The sequence below is a fragment of the Lampetra planeri genome, chromosome 3 (assembly GCF_965212315.1).
Source record: "Lampetra planeri chromosome 3, kcLamPlan1.2.h2, whole genome shotgun sequence".
Taxonomy (NCBI): Eukaryota; Metazoa; Chordata; class Hyperoartia; order Petromyzontiformes; family Petromyzontidae; genus Lampetra; species Lampetra planeri.
The window spans coordinates 7,527,151-7,546,080 of NC_136109.1; the positions used below are offsets into that span (position 1 = coordinate 7,527,151).

At 47.3% G+C, this 18,930-nt stretch overlaps 1 protein-coding gene across 1 annotated transcript in view; it reads left to right on the plus strand.

Annotated features, from left to right (window-relative positions):
• Window positions 1–3,309: 3,309 nt before the first annotated feature.
• Window positions 3,310–18,930, plus strand: part of USP30 (ubiquitin specific peptidase 30) — a 32,721-nt gene continuing 17,100 nt past the window's right edge. Inside the window, exons 1-7 of the mRNA XM_078620141.1 lie at window positions 3,310–3,416; window positions 7,010–8,611; window positions 9,635–9,738; window positions 10,390–10,482; window positions 11,242–11,287; window positions 12,994–13,085; window positions 15,433–15,492. Of these exons, the coding sequence (XP_078476267.1) occupies window positions 3,317–3,416; window positions 7,010–8,611; window positions 9,635–9,738; window positions 10,390–10,482; window positions 11,242–11,287; window positions 12,994–13,085; window positions 15,433–15,492 (2,097 nt within the window). The 5' untranslated portion in view covers window positions 3,310–3,316. The remainder of the gene's footprint in view (window positions 3,417–7,009; window positions 8,612–9,634; window positions 9,739–10,389; window positions 10,483–11,241; window positions 11,288–12,993; window positions 13,086–15,432; window positions 15,493–18,930) is intronic.

Below are 18,930 nucleotides of genomic sequence, written 5' to 3' on the forward strand. Positions count from 1 at the left end.
CCCCTCAAAGAGTATTAAGTTCATTAATTTTAGTTTTTTTCTGTTAAAAATAGAACGGAATTTTTCTATTTAACGGTTTCCGATGAGTATGTACGTCTTGAAATGTAAGAAGTTGAATGAAGCCGTCAGCAATAAAAAAAAATCGTGGGAAAATGCAAATTTTTGGAGTAAGTTGTTAGTGTCTGATCGTAAATAAAAATAGTCAAAATATATTTCAGGTTCATTATTATATGTATTAAATCAGAATACATATTCTGATAAACATTCTGATTCTGACCACAACTCAAAACCAACCCCGACGTCACTGCAAAGGGCGCTTTTCCACTGGCGATGACGTTCCACCGACATGACGTCATCTCGCTCCGGGAATTCACAGGACGTGAAGGCGGTTTGCGTGACGTCATCGCGCACGAAGCAGGCCGCCACAAAACGCCGGCGACGTCACGACGCACGGGCGTCACGTCACGTTACGTTACGACGCACGGGCGTACGACGCCTCACGTCACGACGTACTGACGTCACGTCGCCTCACGTCACGACGCACTGACGTCACGACGCAGGGAGCGCGTGTCCAGAGCCAGGGCCCAGAGTCACCGGGACTGGGACTGCGATTCGTGGCGAGTAAGAGGAGGAGGAGGCGACGGCGAGTTTCTGCGTCTCTCCCCTGTCTCTCCCCTGTCTCCACACGGGTCTCTGTCTGTCTTGTCTCCACACAGAGACAACAATGTCCTCGTGTGTCTCATCACGAGTCTTGGTTCTGCCCGTAGCCAGCCGTGATAATCGGATATCCGCGAGTCTCCGTGTCTCATTGTATCTTAATCTCATCATGAGTCTGTATCAACCCCTCCTCCTCCACACGATGCGTACCTGTCTCCGTACGAGGCGTGTCTTCCTGTCCCAATGTATCCCTGTCCCCCTGTCCCCACGTCTCATTGTATATCACCCTTTCCCCATCGTCTCTGCGTGCCCTTGACACGATTGTATCCTCGTTAACTGCTCGTCTCGCCGTGTATCTGTGTCCTCAATCTATCCCCGCATCTCAATATGTCCTTGTGTCTGCGTTGAGCCTGTCCTGCCCGTCTCTCATGCCTCCCTCGTCTCGCGATACGCACGTGTCTCTGTGTATCCCTCCAGTTGTGAACATCTGTGCGCAAAGAGCTTCATAGCTCATCGGATTACTCCAAGAGTTCGATTTGTCTCCGTGTCTCTCCACAAACCTGTATCTCCACGTCCCCCCGTGTCCCCCCTATGACTCCATCTCGTGGGTTTGTGCTGTGGCCTGTGTGTGTGTCTGTGTGTGTGCGCTATGAGCGATGTTTTCATAGCAGTATGGGACTATGGGTCCACGTGCATTTAAAGTGCACCACGCTGACGTCACCGCTGTGGTGATCACAGTTTTCAGTTTCATTGATTTGCTACGAGGGGGTGGGGTGACAGCACCACGCCCGGCCGCCTTTGTCACCCCCCCCCCCCCCAGTGGCGATGTTCACACAGCAGACCAGTTACTCGTTTGAGGCTGAGTCGACCTAGGGGAGGGCCCAGGACCGGTTCAAATAATCGTCACCGGTGGTGGCCGTGAGCGGGAATCGAACTCGGGTCGCCGGGTTCGTAGCGCGGCGTGGCGCTAACCACTACACTACAATGCGTTACGCTTCCACGTGCGCGGGTCACGTGACAGATTTAACGTCACAGTTAAATTGCCGTGCAAAAAATAAATGCTTTATTGAGCTCCCCCCCCACCAAAAAAGTGTATTTTTATCATTTTTGCATGTCGGGAGGTACGCTAAACATTTTGAACAGACAAATAATCACACCTTTGCCTTTGACAAATGTGGAGATAGCCCTGTGAGCCATTCGGCTCTTGAATCGGGTGCAACCGCAACAAACAAAAAAACATGAACGGGAAAACATCTTAAAGTGACTATGCGCAAACAGAAAAATTCAGGAAAAAAACAGCAAAGTCTTCCAGAAAAAGCACCGTACACCAACGTTGTGCAAAAAACCAGTGGGATGCAAGTCAAACAACAACAACCCCAAGACAACTTAGATTAAAACCATCAGTCTAACTCCGTACTACAACAAACAAACATGGCCAAACCAAAAAACTTTTCGAAATCACCAAAATAAAGCCATAAGCAATGTAACAGTGATCATAGGAACTGTGACCGAAATTTCACAATAAACGACATAAACAACATGTACCACCAAACCCTGTAGCCATAGCTGGCTGCATGAGTCACTCCACAATAGCAGGAGCATCAGTAGGAGTATCAACATTTTTCAAATGCACACTACATCGTTACCGGCTACTGCTCAACGTCAGTGGCAAATTGTGCCTTAAACGGGTTCAGTACAAGGTGCTTTGTGTATTGGAGAGAGTGAATAAGGCGGCAGGGGAGGTTTTCACACCACTTGCCCCAAAAGTCTGTTAAGGCTTTGTCTTTGACCAAATCACCTGAAATGTACCTGATTTCGATGGATCTCAGAACCTACAACACCTGGGTGATTACCTGGTGTTGTAGGTTTTCGGGCTGCGAGGTAGTAGGGAGATTATAGCATTGCTAAGTGTTTCCCTATTGCCGTGTGTAGGTTTCCCCCCCCTAGAGTTCTTGAGTAATGTATCCTGAAATGTGCCAAAAACTCATGAATGGAATTGGCCAAACAACCCCCCAAATGCAGGACCCTCCTGGGAAAAAAAAGAGTTCAGATTCAGTGAGGCTTTTCTGGGCAATGTTTGGTTACCGTACTAGGAATGATCTTTGCTGAAACCACAACCATTCGTATGCATTGTGTGCAGTGCAGGTCTTGATAGGAGACTGCAAACAACATTTAATCTCAGGGTGTTCACACTCAAAGGGGAATATTTGCTTTTATACGGAGGCGTAATTGTGGTGATGAAAGTGGTGCACCGGTTTTCTTATCGATGGCGACGATGTGGTTGGTGTATGTTACTTTGGATATGTACGATGCGAATTAAGTTTAACATGCACAATGATTAACTGGGGGAGCGGTAGTGCAGTGGTTAGCAAGCTTCACTACAAACCCGGCGACCGGAGTTCGATTCCCACTCATGGCCAACTCCAGTGACGATTATCTGACCCGTCCTGGGCCACCCCTAGGTCGACTCAGCCACAAATGAGTACCTGTGCAATGTGTAAACATTGCCAATAGGGAGACGAAAGCGACCGGGCGTGATGCTGGCAACCCATCCCCATGTGTACCGTGCCGGCCTTCATAGGTGCTCGCGAACAGCACTCGCCCCAAACGTGCGTGAAGGCTTTATGGGGGATATTTGTCTTGTGTTCCCTGCTACAGGATGGGGGTGGGGTGGGGAGAGGTTTGGGGGCTGCTGGGACTGGCGGCGGTTGGAGTCTATGTCCTGTGGGGTCCTTCAACTCGTGCATCACGAAAAAAAGGTACTGATATCACACACACACTACATGTATGTTGAACTTCTTTCACACCGTACGTAGTCAACCGTGCTAAATGGGAGGTGCACCATATACCACAATCTCACGTACTGTCTTCAATCACACGCCATATACTACACAACCTCACCAACTCTCTGAAACGCACACACACTACATACGCACCATATACAACGCAATCTCACCTGTCTGAAATCACACTGCATACACACCACATACGACATAATCTCACCACTGCTGAGTTAAATCGTACTGCACACCATATACTGCACAATCTAACTGCGATAACACACACTGCACATGCACTTGATACTACAGACTCACCTGTATCATACACACTACTTTGACTACACGTCATGTAACGCACCAAGGTTGCGCACATGCGTACCATACACAAAGTAGCCATGCCACATTTTTCGAGGCCAGAGAAAAATTATATATCACTCGGCAGACAACATTTAGTTTCGTTGCCAAATAAGAGAAGACAAAAGCACATTTTAGTCAGGCAATACCATCCATTCTTGTCTGGCACAGTTTTTCGATTAAAGCTTTCGTGACTGCAGGGATTCATCTTCTTGGTTCTTTCGGTAAAGTCTTTCCGACAGACCTGTTCTTCACCTGAGGACGGCTGCTTGCGTTGTGGCCGAAACGTCGTGAGAATTGTATTTTATTATGTTTTATTTTTATTATTTCCCTTCTACGTGACTTTACCGAAAGAACCAAGAAGATTGCACAGTTTTTCTCTGCTATGTTAAACAGGCCCCGTAGTTGCATAAACCACCAAGCAACGTTTGTTTAACAAGCCACACCCTGCTTGTAAAACTCAAACTCAAACCAGTTCAGTGCTTGCCTGATTTTAAAAAAATGCAGCTGGCAGATTACAATTATAGGGATGAATGAGACCTGCGTTTTATTTGTATTATACCATGTGCACACATAGTGGTGTTGCATTTCTTTATAGCGCTCACTGCGCTGTGAACTTGGTGACCCGAGTTTTGTTCCCGGTCACATAAAACATCAGTGATGAGCGATATCTGAATTCGCCCTGGGCTCCCCCTTCACAAATCCACATCGACCAGCAGAGTGAGTTACGGTCAAACAACTCTCATGATAACACGGCATAGGGAGACCTTCAGCATACCTGAGGCTTCATTCCTCACTGAATATTTATCGGCTTGCCAGTAGACTGAACTTTTGCTGGTTATGTTGTACCGGGTGCTGAAATAATTCAAGACACACGGACATTAAACCCAGCATATATCACATTCTGTATTAGGGTTGTTAAGCAATCGTCATTAAACCATAACATTTTTCCAAAATCGAACATCGATTCCGAAAGTCAGGAACCAGTTATCGTTTGCGGTGGGATTTTGTATGTATGTATGTTGATCTTCTTTGGCACTTATACGTAGCCAACCGTGCTAAACAGAGGTACGGGGAAAAGACAACAAACTAAACACAAAAAGCCGTTTTAAAGAAATTAGTACGCAATCTAAATTTATAGTGCATAGCTCCAGTGGTTTCAAAATATCGGAAGGAAGAGCGTTCCAGACGGCCGCTACAAGGATGGCCAGAGTTTGCGTGATGGTTTATGATTCCTTGTCGAGATTAGCAAGGTATTGTGGTTCACTTGTGGCAAGGACTTTGTGTGTAATGAGTGAGACCTCAGAATGTATTTGTTAAGCAACCGGATGCCAACGCAGCTCAGCGAGCACCAGGACGGACATGGTCAGATCTTGCAGTAACCGTCACGACGTGTGCCAAAGAAGTTTGGACACGCTGCAGCTTGCTATTGTTTTTGCCAGACGTCAAGATGTTAGCAATGAATGCACTCACTGGCACGTGCAAACGTTCAAACAGAAACGGCGGTCTTAAGTCACCACATTGTACATTTACCATCACAGGTAGTCCCCGAGTTACGATGGTCCGACTTAGGATGTTTTGATCTTACGATGGCGATAGCGATACGACAAAATTGTAAAATATTTTTAATTTCGCGCGGCAGGCAAACGCAGCAGCGTACGATTTAATTTTAGGGTTACGTTCAATGCATGTTAAAAGTTTTTATAGCAGATAGGATTGTTTCCTGAAAATTTTTTCTATTAAATTGCAGTTCATATAGGTAGGCTAAGAATGTACCTTGGTTTTTTACTTAACATTTTACTGTGCAATAAAGTATTGTAATTAATAAATACATACAGTATATAGTTTATACAGTACGGTACTGTAAATTGCTCTGTTTTGCTAAATTATCACCATTCTTTAAGACTCCTGGGTAGGCTAGGCCATTTTCGACTTACGATGGGGTCGTCGTAACGCATCTCCATCGTAAGTAGAAGACCACCTGTATTACTTAAAAGGTAAAGGTGCAACTCTGTAATTGCTTCCTCGTTCGTGCTACTGCTGGTGGAAGGGTCTACTCCAGAGAGAGTTGTAGAGGACATCTGATGTACTCTTCCATGCTGACCAGACCTGGCAAAAGAGGTGGCCATACCTACACTTAACTCTCCCACACATGACCTCCAATCGACTAACTGCGGTGTGTACCGATTCACACTGCTGAGTGGACATAGGTGGGGAGGGGGAATTAAAGAAAAGTTGCCCCATTGTTTCAACCACCATGCCGGGAGATCGATTGAACCGGCATCCTCAGGATCACAATTTCATTGTGAAAACCATTACATGTCACGTCTATTTATAGACAATTCTGTACACGAGTCAATGTGTTTACCATTTTACGTGATTACCTGCCATGCAAAAATAAAATTTTAACAACCTGCGCCACGTGTGCGGTCCATCACGCACACTCAATCCAACCCACATACGCAACAGACACACCAGACTGTTAGGCGCGTAACTCATCATACACTATGCTTTAGTCTTCTTGGTTCTTTCGGTAAAGTCACGTAGAAGGGAAATAATAAAATAATAAAAATAAAACATAATAAAATAATATAAAATATTATTATATTATTTTATTTTATTATGTTTTATTTTTATTATTTTATTATTTCCCTTCTACGTGACTTTACCGAAAGAACCAAGAAGATGAATCCCTGCAGTCACGAAAGCTTTAAATCGAAATTTATGCTTTAGTCGTTTACCATACTATTCACCACTAACATAACCAATGTACAAATTGACCCAGAATGTGCCCCATTTCTTCCCATCTCAGAAGCTAAGCATAGTTGAGCCTCAATCGCGCTTGGATGGCTTTAGGAGGTCAAACATTCTAAGCGTACTTGGTTATACACATAAGCGTGTGTTTGTGGGGAGCGGTAGTGTAGCGGTTAGCGCAATGCACTACGGACCCGGTTGATCAAGTTCAATTCCCGCTCACGGCCAACACCAGTGACGAATATCTAAACTGGTCCTGGGCTTACTCTAGGTCGACTCGGCCTCAAATGAGTACCTGGTACGGTGTGAAAGCATCGTTACAAAGGCATTTGGACGTAGTGCTAGCCACCCACCCCCATGTGTGCTGCGTTGGGCTTCAAAGATGCTCGCTCACAGCACTTGCCCCAAAAGTCTATTTAAGCTATACGGGGGATCTTTATTTTTGTGTGTGTGTGTGTGTGCAGGTCTTGTACCGGGCCTGCGAAACATTGGGAACGCGTGTTACCTGAACGCACTGCTGCAAGCCCTTGCCACATGCGCGCCTCTGCACGCCTGGTTACAGGGCACCGACTCAGCCCCTGGCTCGGAGCCGGAGCACGGCACGAACGAGCGAATGCACAATGAGTGTCACGCTCACAGCGGTGACGCACGCACGCCGGGCCCGTGTCACAACCAGGAAGAGGTTACTCACGGCGGTGACACGGGCACGCATAGCATTGACGCGGGTTTCACTGGGATTAAGGCTGACGCACACAGTAATAACACAGAAACACACGACAGCACAGACACAGCCGGTGGTAACACAGACACACGCGGCATTAATACTGACACACGGCAAATGAACACTGACACGCTTGACATTAACACAGAGACGCACGGCATTAGCACAGAGCCGCACGGCAATGACATCGTGACACACGGCATTAACACAGACAAAAACGGCATTATCACAGACACACAGCAAATTGACACTGAGACACCCAGCATTAATACAGAGACGTACGGCATTGACACGAACGCCCATAGCATTAACACGGACACAAACAACACAAACACACACAGCATTAACACAGACACCGATGACTTGCATACGGACAGGCACAGCAATAATACGCACAACACAGACACCCGCGGCATGAACAGTGACACGCATGACACGAACACATACAGACCTAACAGAGACACAGGCAGCACGATCACCCACAGCGTTAACGTGCACGACACAAATTCCAATGGCACTAACCCAGACAGCATGAGCACAGCCATACATGACAGGAACGCAGGCAGCATTAATGCAGGCATACAGAGCATTAAAACGCAAAGCAGCAGCGAAAACACAGACAACAACAATGCACACATTGCTGGCTTGGACACACGCACGACGAATATAGGCAGTCACAGCAAAGACTCGGGCAGACATAGACTCAACACAGACACACGTAACAATAATGCAGACACGCAAACCAGCAGCACAGACACGCATTCCATTGACACACGTAACACTAGCATGGACAGTGGCGGCACTGACACAGAAGCACACGGTAATAATATTGCTACGCGTGTCATTAGCACAGGCACACGTAGTGCTGACACGGGCACACACAGCAGTCAAACGGCAAGGTGCCACGCTGACACAAACATGCACGGCGGTAATAAAGGCAGGCACGACACCAGCACAGACACACACCACACAAACGCACGTGCACACAGCGGCGATACATTTATACGTGACGCGAACGCAGGGTCAAGTAGTCCTGGCGCAGACGCACATACTAGCATGGACACAAAGGACAAAAACATAGCCGCGCAGAGCAGCGGCACAGACACACGCCACACGAACACAGACATTCACTGCAATAACACAGGCAGACGCCACACTAACGAGGGCACGCACGCCACTTACGCGCCGGCCTCCCGCTCCTTGGAGAGTGTTGCGTCTGAAGTCGGCGAGGACCCGGGCCTGGGATCCGGCTGCTTCATCATTCGCCGGAGCAGCGAGTCGAGCGCTCGCGAGCGCAGGGCTCCGAGCGGTCACCTTCACGCCGCTCTGCTGGGAATGCTGAGAGGTGAGGACCGCGGAGAGCAGATCGCGAGTTTGTTTTTGTCGCCGTTTGCCGAGCGCTGGTCAAAAAACGGCAAGCGATCGGCGACAGACGGCACGATGAGAACTCGGCGAAAGGAGGCGGTGGAAGGGAATTAATGTATATCGGAGGTAGAACTCGTCTTCTTAGTTCTTTGGGTAAAGTCACGTAGAAGGGAAATAATAAAATAATAAAAATTTTACATAATAAAATACAATTCTCACGACGTTTCGGCCACAACGCAAGCAGCCGTCCTCAGGTGAAGAACAGGGTTGTCGAAAAGACAGCATCTTCAGGACGGCTGCTTGCGTTGTGGCCGAAACGTCGTGAGAATTGTATTTTATTATGTTGAATTTTTATTATTTTATTATTTCTCTTCTACGTGACTTTACCGAAAGAACCAAGAAGATGAATCCCTGCAGTCATGAAAGCTTTAAATCGAGAGGAAGAACTGATTGATTTTCTGCTTGATGTTGCCATGCAACATGTGGGATCCCTATATCATGGTTAGGTCTGGTCCATGTGACCAGGAGCTTATTTTTCGAGGGAGTCTATTAGGGTGGTTATTTGGTAGGCAATGGCATGTAATGATGCGTCCGTTTATTGATTAAAGTCAATTCTGCGATTCTTGCACTCTGCAAGCATCAAAACTTATGTATGTGAGAATTTATTTTTGATGCAAATTACATGCTATAAATCTGTATTTTATGTGCCAGTATTACACTCAATGATATAGGAATCGGTGCACATTACAGCAGAATGGAGCAAAACGTATGCATGAGATGAACAAAACGAAAAACAATATGAATGAGATGACAAGAAACAATTGCTTCTTGAATAGGATTGCCACTCAGATTTGTGACAATTCAATTAGTGGCTGGATAAATCATAAGATGATGCTCACTGTCACCACCTAACTGAGTTAGTCCTTGGCTTGATGTGAAGCCATACATGTGAATCTGCGCCCCTCAACTCCGCGTTCCTCTTCCCGACTTGTCTTGCTGCAAGTGCTCATGGGAGAAGGGGATGCGGCGGATGCCCCAGTGCATGCTGGGCCGGTGTTGGAGGCTCTGCGATCACATGGTTGGGAGATCCCGGCACATCAGGAGCAGGTGACCATCATCATCATTCACTATTTATATCACGCCTGCCATGCAGTACATCTCAAGGCACCAGAACAAATGGGTAAATGAAATAATTGCTCGGTAAGGATGTGATTGCAGACCAAATGACCTGGAATGTGCCCGATCTCATTACACCTCGTGAGCTAAGCGGGAGTTGAGCCATTATTGTACTGTACTTCTATGCACCCGTATACTCTCTACCTTCACCAACCCACACTGACCAGTGTGTTATAGTCAAATAATCCTCTGTGGCCCACACGACAATGGTGACGTCCTCGTCCAGCATTGGATTGCGTAACGAGTTCTGTTTTTTTCTCTTCTTGGTTCTTTCGGTATAGTCACGTAGAAGGAAATAATAAAATAATAAAGATAAAACAATAATTCTCACTACGTTTCGGCCACAACGCAAGCAGCCGTCCTCAGGTGAAGAAACAGGTCTGTCGAGAAGACAGCGTCATTCACCTGAGGACGGCTACTTGCGTTGTGGCCGAAACGTCGTGAGAATTATTTTATTGTTTTATTTTTATTATTTTATTATTTCCTTCTACGTGACTATACCGAAAGAACCAAGAAGATGAATTCCCTGCAGTCACGAAAGCTTTAAATCGAGAGTTCTGTTTTGTTCTTTTTCGACCAAAGGACGCCCACGAGCTGTTCGCTGTTGTGATGACGACGCTGGAGGAAGAGAGGCAGGGAAGGACATCGCTGGCATTTTCCGGGCTGCAGCTGCAGGTATTGGTGTGCATGTGTGCGTAAATCAATAAGCAAAAAGACACAAGATCCCCCGTATAGCCTTTTAACAGACTGTTGGGGAAAGTGCTGTTTTGGAGGAGCTATGAAGGACAGCACGGCACACGAGTGGGTGAGTGGCCAACGGTACACTCCCCAGTGCCGATGTTTACACATGGCAGCAGGTAGTCATTTGAGGCTGAATCGACCTAGGGGGGGGGGGCTATGAATGGTTCATCTATTCATTACAGTTTTTGGTAAATGGGCACTTGAGGAGTAATCTTTTCTTTTTTAATGTTTTGTGTTGCTCTTCCCAATTAAATATAACCTTTGGTTGCAGTAGCTCTCGCTAAATTTCTTCCTGCCTCAGCATTCCGCCTGCTGTATTGTTTCACCTGAAGACGATTTGCTTGTGTTGCGATCGAAACGTCGTGATCTATTAGTTATTTTTCTACCTACGTGACTTTACCGAAAGAACCAAAGAGCATGAATTCCTGCAGTTACGACAGCTTCAAATCAAGATTATTATGATATAACAATGGATTTTTTAAAATGTGAAGCCACTTGCTACATTAGGGCCATTATTTATATGTAGCGGCGGCCTCACTTAAAATCCAGGATCTCAGCAACTCAGTGTTTCGACATTGTTTAGCCCCTTTGAGCCACCCTGGCCCCCTCCCATTGTATTGTACGCAATGCGACCCTTGAAAGAGACGTAATGAATCTCGCTGATGATGGAGTTCGACCAATTATTTGTTACAGAGGCTGCCAATGCTGGAGTCGGCTGGAGTGGTCAACAGAGTGACTGGTAACTAACTCACCATCATCACCAATTATATCACATCTCCATGACCGACACTGTCACCTTTATTATCACTTCATTAACAGTCCTTAAGATCACTATATAATGTCCATTTGCATCATCATGAACACCATCTCTCGTATTCTATGGCATTATCATTTCTCCCTTCACTGTTATGGCATCACTGTAAGCACATCAAGCGTTAGAAGGCTGCCGGTTCAAATTCTCAGCCTTTCAGATTTCTTGGTTCGTAGAATGACGACACCTTTGTTGGAATCCAGTCGTTGTGCATCTAGAGACACTGGCCCCTGCTATAGGAGGAGTGGGGGATTCCCATGAATGGTGCAGCACTGTGAATGTAAGATGAGCACTTTGGAAGGCTCATTTGAGCATGGAAACACTTTCAGTTTGTATAAACAAATTACCGTCCATTTCTATCACATCACCGCTGCCACCATTCCCCATTGCCATCATTAACAGCATCTCCATCATCATGGCTCTGTCCTGATCCCCAAAGTTAAAATGCATATTGGGAAGTGTTCATCTTAGTAAACTGTCCTGATCTAGTGGTGAAATTCCATGTTGCCTTGGCAGGAACCAGGTTATCTGTCCTGATAATCAATACAAATGAGGCAGTACAAAAAAACAAGACAAAACGAATAAGTAATATAATCTAAATGAGAACCTAATGTATACACAAACAGCAGTCACTGTTAACTTCCCAGGAGCAATCTTGACATACGGGGCTGCTTATACAAACCTGAGGGATGATCATAGTGAATAGGTCTACAATGAATCACTCCCACCCCCAGTGATTGGATGAATTGCCTCAATTCAGTGTCTCAATTAGGTTCCGCTACGTATTCGTTTGGTCTTGTTTTTTTACTGCCTCATTTGTATTGTTTCTCTGATTATTTTGTCTTATTTAGTTTTACTATTCTAATCATAACATACCCATATCAATTGCACATAATGATGATAAATTTGTAAATAATTAAGTCTCAGCGCACGTAATTCAATGCACATGATGTGAGCTAACAGGCCATTTTTTACACGCTTTTATTTAACTCACTCTGTTGTTGTATCCTCAAATCTCGTAACTCAATTTTAACCCACTTCCCAATGTGGTATCGACTGCAAACTTGGTATACTTATGTCATACTGATGACAATACTATATTCTATGATAAAATAGATATATATTTTTTAACATTCTTTTTTACATGTTATGTTTCGACTTGGGTCTAATTGTCCACGGTCAACTGACGTTGGCTGTAATTGCCCACGGTCTCTTACGTTATGGCAAGCTTCGGGGCCACTTCCTGGAGTCGTGGAGTTCTTGCATTACTACAGTACATTCATATTTACAATGTGACGATCGATCTACTTGCTGGATGGCTGCTATGAATCTCTACGCGATGTGCTACTTCGTTGAGCTATCGTTTGTGGCCAGGTAGGTTCTGCAAAAAGCGTGTTTAAATTTTTTTTTTTTATACATATATATTATTCATTGAAGAATCATTACATGCCTAGTGATTGATTGAGATGAGCAAATGCTGGCTAGGATTTGAACTGGTCGTGTCATGCTTGAGGGGGCCCTGTTGTGCCACTTGTATCCACGGCTTCAGTTGCTTGATTAGCGAGGGGAGTTTGAATAAGGTGAGTAAGTGGCGTGCTGGCGTTCTAAACACCTGCCTTGTGCCCGGCCATCAGGAGGCCTACACGTTCCTCTGGCCAAGACCAGGATGTCCCCTTTCCTCGGCCGATTTGCGATCACCCTGCAGTGCACGCGGTGCAAACATAAGGTAAGCGCACACTCGCGCGCTTACACACACAGACACGCGCACTTTCCCATGCACGCTGTTGTAGTGCATACACATTCTCCAATGCACACCGTACTGCATACAACCCTATGTACAAAGCCTTTGTAACCCCATTGCTGATGTTCACACTCGCACCAGATACTAATTTTAGGGCGAGTCAGGGATGCCCATAACTAATTGGAATATCTATAGCCTGGCTTCACAAAAACTTGCCTGCAAAAGATTGTTGGGGCAAGTGCTATTAGCGAGCACCTATGGAGGCCGGCAATGGCATACGAGGGGGTGGGTGGCCAGCACCATGCCCGGCCGCCTTTGTCTCCCTAGTGGCTATGTTACCATACCAGGTACTCATTTGAGGCTGAGTCGACCTAGGGGAGGCCCAGATAATCGTCACTGGTGTTGGCCATGAGTGGGAATCGAACTCGGGTCGCCGGGTTTTGTAGCACAACGCGCTAAACGCCACACTGCCACTCCCCTTACAAGTGTAGTGACTGACTTGGAGACGTAATTTCTTGGAGGCAGTTCTTTAATTAACACCGAGCACACTTCGTACAATGCACACCCTTACACTGTTACACAGGGCCGGCCCGAGGCATAAGCGAACTAAGCGGCTGCTTGGGGCCCCCTGGCCACCAGGGGGCCCCCGAATCGTTTTTTTTTTTTTTTACAATTAAATAACTTAAACAAGTGATATAAATGAATTAATGAATGAATGAATAAATGATTCAAGACAAGAAAATTCTGTCGACAACTGCTGCTTTGTCACGGCTCACGGATGTCACGGCTCATTGACAATTCGCGTGGGCGCGGGCGCTGTATTCGTTTATAATATTCGCTATAACATTATAGTGTGACATTTGTGTCAATAATCTTCTAGCACAGATGAGTCTGCGTGGTGGGAGGGGGGCCCCCAAATCAAATTCTGCTTAGGGCCCCCAAGAGGCTCGGGCCGGCACTGCTGTTACACACTCTGTGTCTCTCGCTTATACGCGACTCTACACTGGTTGCTAGCCTACACACAACACTTGCCATCTGACACTGACGGCGCTGAACCGAGACAGCCAACTACCGTCGAGCAGCGCAATTATCAAGTGACGACGACAGCGACGAAGGCGGCGAGACGACCGCGATGATGGTGATGATCTTCAGCAGCAACGATGGGGATCCCACTCCAAACGGCAGCCCCAAGGCCCCCTCCCGGGGGGCCCCTCTTATACTGTGAGCGTGGCTTGGCTCCGCCCTGGCCACGTGTCCCTTCCGTAACCTTTTCCCTACATCCCTCTCTGGTCTATCATGTGGCCTGCTGTTGGTCAGGGCTGCAAAAAGCTGCAGATCCCCTTCCCTGCCAGCAACCAGCGCTATGCTAAGTGACCAATTCTATGTCACTACAACACAAGTACCTACAAAGATAAAGATCCCCCGTATAGCCTTAACAGACTGTTGGGGCAAGTGCTGTTAGCGAGCACCTATGAAGGCCGGCACGGCACACGAGGGGGTGGGTGGCCAACACCACGCCCGGCCACCTTTGTCTCCCTAGTGGCGATGTTTACACATCGTACCAAATACTCATTTGAAGCTGAGTAGACCTAGGGGAGGCCCGGGACCGGTTCAGATAATTGTCACTGGTGTTGGCCGTGAGCGGGAATCGAACCCGGGTCGCCAGGTTCATAGCGCAGCGCGCTAACCGCTACACTACCGCTCCCCACAAGTACCTACACCTCTCCATGCACACTCATACACAGGAAACGTGTGTAACTCAGAGTGGCGTTTCATTTCAATCGGGGCTTTTTACTTCTATGCGCCCGTATCTACGGTTCTAACCTTCCCCCACAACCCACCCGGCATAGGGAGACCCTCATCCTTGGTATGAAGAGAAACTGTTAATCATGTGCGGAGAAGAAGCAGGGGAGAAGAAGGCCCTTGGTGGTTGGAATGGGGTTAAAAATGTGAATTTGGATGGTGAAGAGATAGTGATGGTGATGAATAATAAGGCTGTTGGTTATGTGAAAGCCAACTTTACTCATAAGGGTGATGAGTGTGACGGTAGTAGTCATTTGAACTTGGACGATGGTAATTGTGATGTCGGTGATAGTGACGAGTGAAAAAAATATATATCTTCATGATGCGTCTATCACTTGCATCTCAAGACTGAAAAAATAGGAAAGGAGATTGGGCATGGGCGGGTGATCAGGAAGAAGTAGAGAGAGTTTTGCACATTTGGGAATGATGATGTCCGTGATGTCCTTTGTGATGTTGATGACGATGGTGGTGGTGATGCTGAGAATACTAGAGAATTATGATGTTGATGACATCGGTCTTGTTTTTCCAGGGTCCCGTGAGGCTTGAGAGCTTTGAAAGCGTCTCGCTCCCAATCCCTCCCAACATGCACGTAAGTACACACGCACGCACACATTGCACAAATATCCTTCGCAGAGCCTTACACAGACTGTTGGGGTGGGTGTTGTGAGCGAACGCCTATTGAGGCCAACCCGGTAGATCACCATGACATGTCGACTTTGTCTTCTCAATGCTAATGTTTGAATAAACGGCACTAGGTACTAAATTTAAGGCTAAGTCAAGTCGACTTTATTGATCACATACCCATGCATACATGAGGTACATGGCAGTGAGATTCTTCGTGCCCGTGTCGCTCTCTCGTAGCTTTTACAAATTAACAACAATGTAAACAGTAGCAACAATATTTTAAAATCTATAAAAAAATGTATAAAAAACGAAGTAAAATCGCTGTGCAGGTGATAAAAGTGACGTGTGCATCGCAGAAATAGGGACCATTGCGGGTGAGCTTTAGAAATGATCTTGTTATGCAAAATGTTCTTGTTTAGTTAATGTCTAGTGCAGTCGGTGGGGGGGAGGGGGAAGAGTGGGTGTGAATGGGGGTAGGGGGAGAGCAAAATCAGGGTTGGTGGGGCTTGGGCAGATATTGCGCAGGGTCCTGCTTAGCTCAGCATCCGGAAGGCCTGGGGATAGAAGCTGCCCCTGAGGCGGTTGGTGGTAGCCGCAATGCTGATGTAGCCGGGCTTCCTCTTGGATTGTTTCCTGATGATGAAAAGGTCATGGCCCGGGTGGCTGGAATCGTCGATGATTTTTTGGGCCTTCGCGATGCACCCTCTTGGTGTCTAGGCCTCTCAGGGTGGGCAGCACGCCACCTGTGATCCGCTGGGCAGACCGCATCACTCTGTTCGGTGCAGTTACCGTACCAGGTAGTGATGCTGCCAGTCCAAGATGCTCTCAATGGTGCACCTGTAAAAGCTCCTGAGAACAGGTGCGGGCGTGGCAAATTTCCTCAGCCTTCTGAGGTTATGAAGGTGCTGCTGAGCCTTCTTGACTGGTGTATCCACGTGCTGGCGACAATGTCAGGTCCTCTGAGATGTGAACTCCGAGGAAACTGAAGCTGTTGACCCGCTCCACTGAGGCCCCCGTTGATGGTTAGTGGCACGTGCTTTACTCCTCTTCCTGAAGTCCAGAATCAGCTCGTTAGTTTTGCCAACGTTGAGCTCAAGGTTGTTCCCTTGACACCACGACGAGAGATGCCGTCGCCTCATCCACGTAAGCCGTGTTGTCGTTGGTGATGAGGCCCACCACTGTCTTGTCGTCGGCAATATTTATGATGGCGTTGGAGCTGTACCTGGCTTGTACAGTCGATAGTGTAGATGGAGTACAGGAGGTGGCTCAGCACACATCTTTGGGGGGCACCTATGTTGACTGTTGGGTAAGATGAGATATTATTGCCCACCTTTACCGCCTGAGGTCTTCCCGTTCGAAAGTCCACTCAACTGCAGAGAGGGTGGCGTTCGCACTCGAAGCGTTCCAGCTTGGAGATTATGATGGAAGGCACGATGGTATTGAATGCTGAGCTGTAATCGATAAACAACATTCCCACATAGTTACCCTCCTTCACCTCCAGGTGGGATAGTGCCTTATGCAATGTATTAGCAATAGCGTCGTCCGTGGACCTCAGAGTGCGATACGCAAATGCGGGGAGTCCAGTGTATTTGGTAGGATGGAGCAGATGTGTTTCTTGATTGCCCTCTCAAACCACTCCACGATGATGGGGGTGAGTGCTACGGGTCTGTAGTCATTAAGGCACGTAATTTTGGTCCTTCTTGGGGACCGGAATGATATACAGTAAAACCTTGGATTGCGAGCATAATTCGTTCCGGAAACGTGTTTGTAATCCAAAGCACTCGTACATCAGTTGTGATCACGTGACGCTCGGCAGACAAAGCGTATACTGCACCTACTACTCGTATTGCAAGACCTGGCTCGTTTATCAAATTAATATTTATTGAAAAAATTTGCTCGTCTTGCAAAACACTCGCAGACCCCAAGTTACTCTCCAATCCAAGGTTTTTACTGTTTAGTAGACGTCTTGTGGCATGTTGGAACAACAACCTGGGCGAGGGAAAGGTCGAAGATGTCTGTTAACACGGGGGCCAGCTGGGCTGCGCATGCCCTGAGGACACGTCCCCGGTATCTCGTTTGGGCCGGCTGCTTCGTGTGTGTGTCAACCTGCAGGAGGATCTTTTATCACCTCACCTCTGTTGAGCCCAGAGGTCGCAAACGGGTTTTGATTCCTTACCCGTACCCGTACTCGGCCGCACCAGGGTCGCAAACGGGCACCCGCACCCTACCCGATACCCGGCTACCCGTACCCGGCCGGGTATCGGGTAGGGTACGCGTACCCGATTGCGACCTCTGGGATGAAGCATGTTGCAGGCGCGGGTGGGTTGAGTCTAGGAACTTGAATTGTGAGAAGAGAAAAGACGTTGGGAAATGAGTGACAAACGGTGACTCACCAGTGACTCACGGCCTACCCGTACCCATACCCGGCCGCACCAGGGTCGCAAACGGGTACCCGTACCCGGCCGGGTACGGGTAGCCGGGTATTGGGTAGGGTATGGGTATCGGGTACCCGGTTACGACCTTTGGTTGAGTCTAAGGATGCCTGCAGGAGAGCTGTAGTCGGGGCGATGGGGGGGGTAGACGAAGGTGGGGGATGTCGGGGAAGGCAGGGGGGGGGAATGTGGAGCTGGGGTCGACGGTGTTGAGCTGGTCGGGGAGGGAGGCGTTGTTGATTGCCTCGCAGCTTATTGTCCCTTTGTAGTTTGTGATGGACTGTACCGTACGCCACAGGCTCCTAGAGTTGGATTCATAGTACAGGGCCTCCAACTTGTCCCTGAAATTGTCTCTTGCCCGCCTTGGTGGCTTTTTGGACCGCGTATTTGCTTCTTCTGATTTCAGCAGGGGTCTCTGGATTTGCATGCTTTGTGTCGGTCCTTCAGTGCTGCTTTGACTGCCGCGTTTTGAACCCAGGGGTTGTCATTTGGGTAGGAACGGACAGTCTTGGTTGGCACAGAAACGTCCATGCAGAACTTGATATGACCTCGCACTGTAGATGCAAATTCCTCCACTCTGTTCTTGGCCACATCCCTTAACATATATGATAATTGTTTTTTTACCATTTTATCTGGCAACAAAACTGACAAAAAAAAGGTGTCAGTTTTGTTGCCAGATAAAAGGGTAAAACACAATTATCATATTTTTTCTTCTGGCAAATGAGGTTCCAATGGTGTAAATGCTTACCCCGAGCTCTCATACTCTGATGGTGCATTGTGTTTGAGTTGTGCGCCTTTTGGCGTCATCTGGTCCAACACCATGTGAGACTAGGCTCTAAGGAAAGCTGTCTCAGGTGTGGATCAATCAACTTCAAGGACAGTGCATGCGTTATCAGAGTTGTGTTTTTTGTTTACATTACGACTGCAGGTATTGTGGTCTATGCAAACATGGCTCCTTGTAAAAAAAAGGT